This window comes from Rhagoletis zephyria, unplaced genomic scaffold (assembly GCF_001687245.7).
Source record: "Rhagoletis zephyria isolate East Lansing unplaced genomic scaffold, Rhagoletis_zephyria_1.1 Rzeph_scaffold_00718, whole genome shotgun sequence".
NCBI classification, from domain to species: domain Eukaryota; kingdom Metazoa; phylum Arthropoda; class Insecta; order Diptera; family Tephritidae; genus Rhagoletis; species Rhagoletis zephyria.
The window spans coordinates 186,238-191,098 of record NW_016157802.1 but is presented as its reverse complement, the minus strand read 5'-3'; the positions used below and the strand labels follow the sequence as shown (position 1 = coordinate 191,098).

The 4,861-nt window shown below is 43.3% G+C and overlaps 1 protein-coding gene across 1 annotated transcript in view; it reads left to right on the top strand.

Annotated features, from left to right (window-relative positions):
* The first annotated feature begins 300 nt into the window (after positions 1-300).
* Positions 301-4,861, top strand: part of LOC108361218 (interferon regulatory factor 2-binding protein-like) — a 4,838-nt gene continuing 277 nt past the window's right edge. The window contains exons 1-4 of the mRNA XM_017613795.1: positions 301-1,161; positions 1,838-2,707; positions 2,784-3,151; positions 4,764-4,859. Of these exons, the coding sequence (XP_017469284.1) occupies positions 1,094-1,161; positions 1,838-2,707; positions 2,784-3,151; positions 4,764-4,859 (1,402 nt within the window). The 5' untranslated portion in view covers positions 301-1,093. The remainder of the gene's footprint in view (positions 1,162-1,837; positions 2,708-2,783; positions 3,152-4,763; positions 4,860-4,861) is intronic.

Sequence of the window (4,861 nt, the reverse complement as noted above, 5' to 3'; positions counted from 1 at the left end):
CGACTGTGCGGCTGCGCCATTTCAACAGATTGCCATAGTCGTCATCAACGTCGCTACGCCCTCCATAATGGGGTTCCAGTTGGTAGCGGTGTGGCTGCGCATAGCAATATTCATACGTCAGTGAGTGGATGACGATTGAGCCGAGCTGTGGTGGTTGCCTTTTTGAGCCCACTGAGCTTCTGAGCTTGTGAGCTGACTCTGACTTTGAGATTTCTGGCGTATTTTTCATATGTTTGTTTGTCTGTACTGTTGCTCACTGTGATCGCTGAAGGTTGTGACGCGGGTGTCCGCGCCTGCCAGTGTCCGTCGCATTCTCGTGCTCGTCAGTCCGCTTTGACGTGGCTTGCCAGCGTAGTTCCAAAATAAAGGAATGTGCCAAGTTGTGGTTTGTCGCGCCACGTTGCTGGTCAACTCAACGCATTGATTTGCGTATTTTCGTCTATCAGCTTCAATAGGCTTCACTATATTAAATACGCGTCAAATTAAGTTGACGCGTTGTCAATATATATACATATAGTTTCTAGTGCTCATTGACAGCGGCGGCTTCTACTTTCTCACTAGTCGCCTAGTCGCATTACTTAGTCAATTGGGTTAAAAAACGGTGGACGTGGAGTAGTTAGTGAACTATTGGGCAATCGCTTGTGGTGCTTGTTGCAAAATTATTGAACGCGCCTCAATTGAGTATTGATCGATCGGTGTTTTGCTATGGTCGGATCGTCGATGGCAGAAGATGTAGAATATTTTTCATATTTAAAAATATTAAAGTGTTTGCCAATGTAGCTCATTCACAGTCAAGTGTGGCAGCAAGCGGCAATTTGAATAGTTAATTAACACTCAGTTGCATCGTTCGCCCGCCTGCCATAAATATTTAAACCAACCACACCCTTTTGTAGTTATTTATACCTACATAGTATGTATAAATAATTTCCTTACAAACTCGCGCGTGTACATAAATATTTGTTTTTTAAATAAATTGTTCTGTGCATTTAATTAAAGTGTGAAATGTTTTCGTATTGAATAAAAAGTGTCGACTTCCATTCGAAAAAATCATCCGCTCTGCCAGCAGCACTCAGTTCTACTACATTCCGATGTTATGATGGGTCCGTTGGATGCGGTTTTGAGTTGTTTTTGCAGAATGTGTCAGTCACCATGTTGTAGTAGGTGTGTGTATATGTGTATTGCTAAGTTTGGGGCGTCGCGCATTGGCCGGAAGTGTGTTGTTTTTTATGATGTTTTACTCCTGCTTACTTAGTAGTGGCTGGCTTAAGTAAACTACTAACCCTGGTATTCAGTAAGCTTTTTTAGGCCTCTTAGTCTCAAAAAAAGAAAATTATGGAGGAAAAGATAATGCTTTAAAAACCGCGAAAATTAAGCGAGGAAATATTTGTTCAACAACAATTTCATTAGGAAATAAACCAAAATAATATAAAAATTTGTGGAATAAAAAAAAAATTAAAATCTAAGGATTATTAAAAAAAAAAGAAATTAATCCAAAAAAAAACCTTGCTACCCGAGGAGGATCTCTCGAGTGGCGCTCTAGTGATTTGCCCACTTGGCTATTGCGACTATTACAGCAGTGGGAGTAAAAGGCATACATTCATGCTATCAGTTGACTGTCAGTGTTTGTTTTCACCACACATTTTTGGTGAATTTCTTGTGACTCTGAATACCCGAATCATCTCAAGTCACAAAAAGAGACACTAGCAGGGCGATTCTGGCGAAAATACCTCATTTTGCGCCGGACACTAAAATTTAAAATTTACTTATCATCTAAGCTTGAAACGGACATAGACGCTCTAATCATATTTTTCCCTCCTTCTCTTCCATTTTGTTGCAGCTCCCAACCGCCGCCCAATTTGACAGTATTATCGCGACATCAACAACAACAACAACACCATCAGCAACAACAACACCAACTCTACCACTCACAATCGGCTGCTATTGCTGCAGCTGCAGCTAATTCAGCCTTCTATGCCCCCGCTTCGGGTGTCGGCGCTGTTGACACCAGCGAATTGATGATACGCCTACGTGAGTCGATCAAACAGAAAGAGGAATTCCTTAAATCACCGCTGCCACACACGCACGCCACATTGCACAGCATTCCCGCTGTGGGCCACACAGCCCAACAACATTTCTTCCCGCCGCACACACCACCGTCGGGCAGCCCGCAATTGTCTATGGTGTCGACGACATCCACATCGGCCGGTTCATCAGTGCTGAGCAGCATAGGCGGCGGCGGGCCGACGACGGCGACACCAACGGCATCGGCGCGTGGTCAGGTGCGTACACTCGTTAAGCAACCACTATCGGCGACGTCCTCATCGGCGTCCAGTACGCGTGAGCTGCTGCCCGCCAACGTCGTCAGCGCAGTTGAAATGCATCACTACTACGGCAGTGTATGCGGCAGTGGTAGTGGCAAAAACCACGTCACGAATGTCGGTGGTGGCGGCAATTATATTAGCGTGGAGAGTGCGATGAGTCGTGGCGGAGTGGCAGCAAGTGCGGCTGCAAGTGTGAGTGGTGGTGGTATTAGAGCTGCGCCTGTTGGTAGTGCTGGTAGTGGAGATTCGCTTGCAGCGCGACGAGCCTCAGGCAGCGGTAGTGCAGGCACCAGTAGTGCGAATAACAACAACGGCATGGGTGAAAAATACGCGAAGGATTTGGATTATTTGGAAACGCTGCAAGAGACTGGTGTCACCAACAAAGTGTAAGTAGAGCTTTGTTTGATAATTTTCCTATTAATCGGTTTTATTTTACATTTTTTCTTACATATTCAATTCCAGTTTCGAGCGTAAACTCGTCTCTCACCTGGCCAAGGGTTTTGATCCCTTCCAACCGCTGTCCATTAATACAAACGCCTGTGTGGAGCCCAACACTACAGCCGGCAATGTGGTGCTGATAAAGAAACCCACAGTGCTCTACGAATCGCTGCAACATCATCCGTTGCATCAACTACAGGTACAACAACTGCAACACACACAGCAAGCGCAGACGTCACATGCGCCCATGCAATTGTCCAAAATGCAGCAACACCAACAGCAACAGCAGCAGCATGTGACCGGCAGCGTTGTAGATGGTGCGCAATACAGCCGCATGGAGATACACAAGGCCAGTTTGGCCACGACGACCATCGATCATGCGCCGCCAAGTAGTGAGTTTTTTTTCACTATTTTGCTAGCAGAAAGTACAGTGTTACGCCGATTTTCGAAGCTTTTATTAGTTCTCTTTATGATGTGAAAGTTCATACTTGGCTAGGTTAGACGGCAGCCCCGTGAGCTGCTCACTTAGACATTTCGCATTATGTCCATTGTGTTGCCTTTTAATAAAAATATTTTCCTTAGAGCGCTAACTGCACATTATCCATATAAAGTTTTTAGGAAAAGCGATGTTGCGGAGTAACAAAAACTGTGTAAACTGAAAATTTGCTCAAAGAAAACACTGCTAGATCTTTTTTTTAGCCCATTTTTGAGTTCAGAAGTGCTGGACTCCTATCTATAATTAATTCCGCTATTCCTAAAATTCCTTTCCTGGTCACTCTGGTAGCGTAGTATTGACAATCCACGGAACTATGGCCAGCTTTAATTACCACAAAAGCACTAGAGAAGCTCACATGTGTGCAGCCTAAGCCGTAGGAATTTTAAGCTTCTGAGCTTACATACATACTTTATCAACTGCATAAATTCAAACTAGATNTTTCGAAACTATTAGTTCCCTTTATGATGTGAATGTTCATACTTGGCTAGGTTAGACGGCAGCCCCGTGAGCTACTCACTTAGACATTTCGCATTATGTACATGGTGTTGCCTTTTAATAAAAATATTTTCCTTAGAGCGCTAACTGCACATTATCCATATAAAGTTTTTAGGAAAAGCGATGTTTGCTCAAAATAAAGTTTCGCAATCAGCTGATAAGAAACAGGGTAGTCCAGTGAATCCATACCGGTTCAGAATTTGTTGGGAAATGAACACCGATAAGTTAATGCAATTCCTAACCGCCCAGCCTTCCACTTTTTCGCCGAATTTCCTCCATAACTCGCATTTGCACTTTCTTGTCTAGGACTTGCGGAGTAACAAAAACTGTATAAACTGAAAATTTGCTCAAAGAAAACACTGCTAGATCTTTTTTTTAGCCCATTTTTGAGTTCAGAAGTGCTGGACTCCTATCTATAATTAATTCCGCTATTCCTAAAATTCCTTTCCTGGTCACTCTGGTAGCGTAGTATTGACAATCCACGGAACTATGGCCAGCTTTAATTACCACAAAAGCACTAGAGAAGCTCACATGTGTGCAGCCTAAGCCGTAGGAATTTTAAGCTTCTGAGCTTACATACATACTTTATCAACGGCATAAATTCAAACTAGATTAACTTAATATTCTGCCTAGTCAAATGATTTCGTCTTCAAACAAGTTTGGAATATCGACAGTCTTCTGTTTGTCTGTGAATTCATCACAATCTATTTTTTGAACTATGAAACTCGTTCGATTCGTTGTAAAATAGCAGAAAAAAGCTTAATATTTTACATGTTTTTGCAGAATACAGCAGTAAATTACCGGAAGCTCTTGGATCAGCAGCAACGGCGGCGGCTGCGGTGGCTGCGGTGGCTGAACCAAAACCGGCACTCACTGATATTGCTGAAAGCANGAATATCGACAGTCTTCTGTTTGTCTGTGAATTCATCACAATCTATTTTTTGAACTATAAAACTCGTTCGCCTCGTTGTAAAATAGCAGAAAAAAGCTTAATATTTTACATGTTTTTGCAGAATACACCAGTAAATTACCGGAAGCTCTTGGATCAGCAGCAACGGCGGCGGCTGCGGTGGCTGAACCAAAACCGGCACTCACTGATATTGCTGAAAGC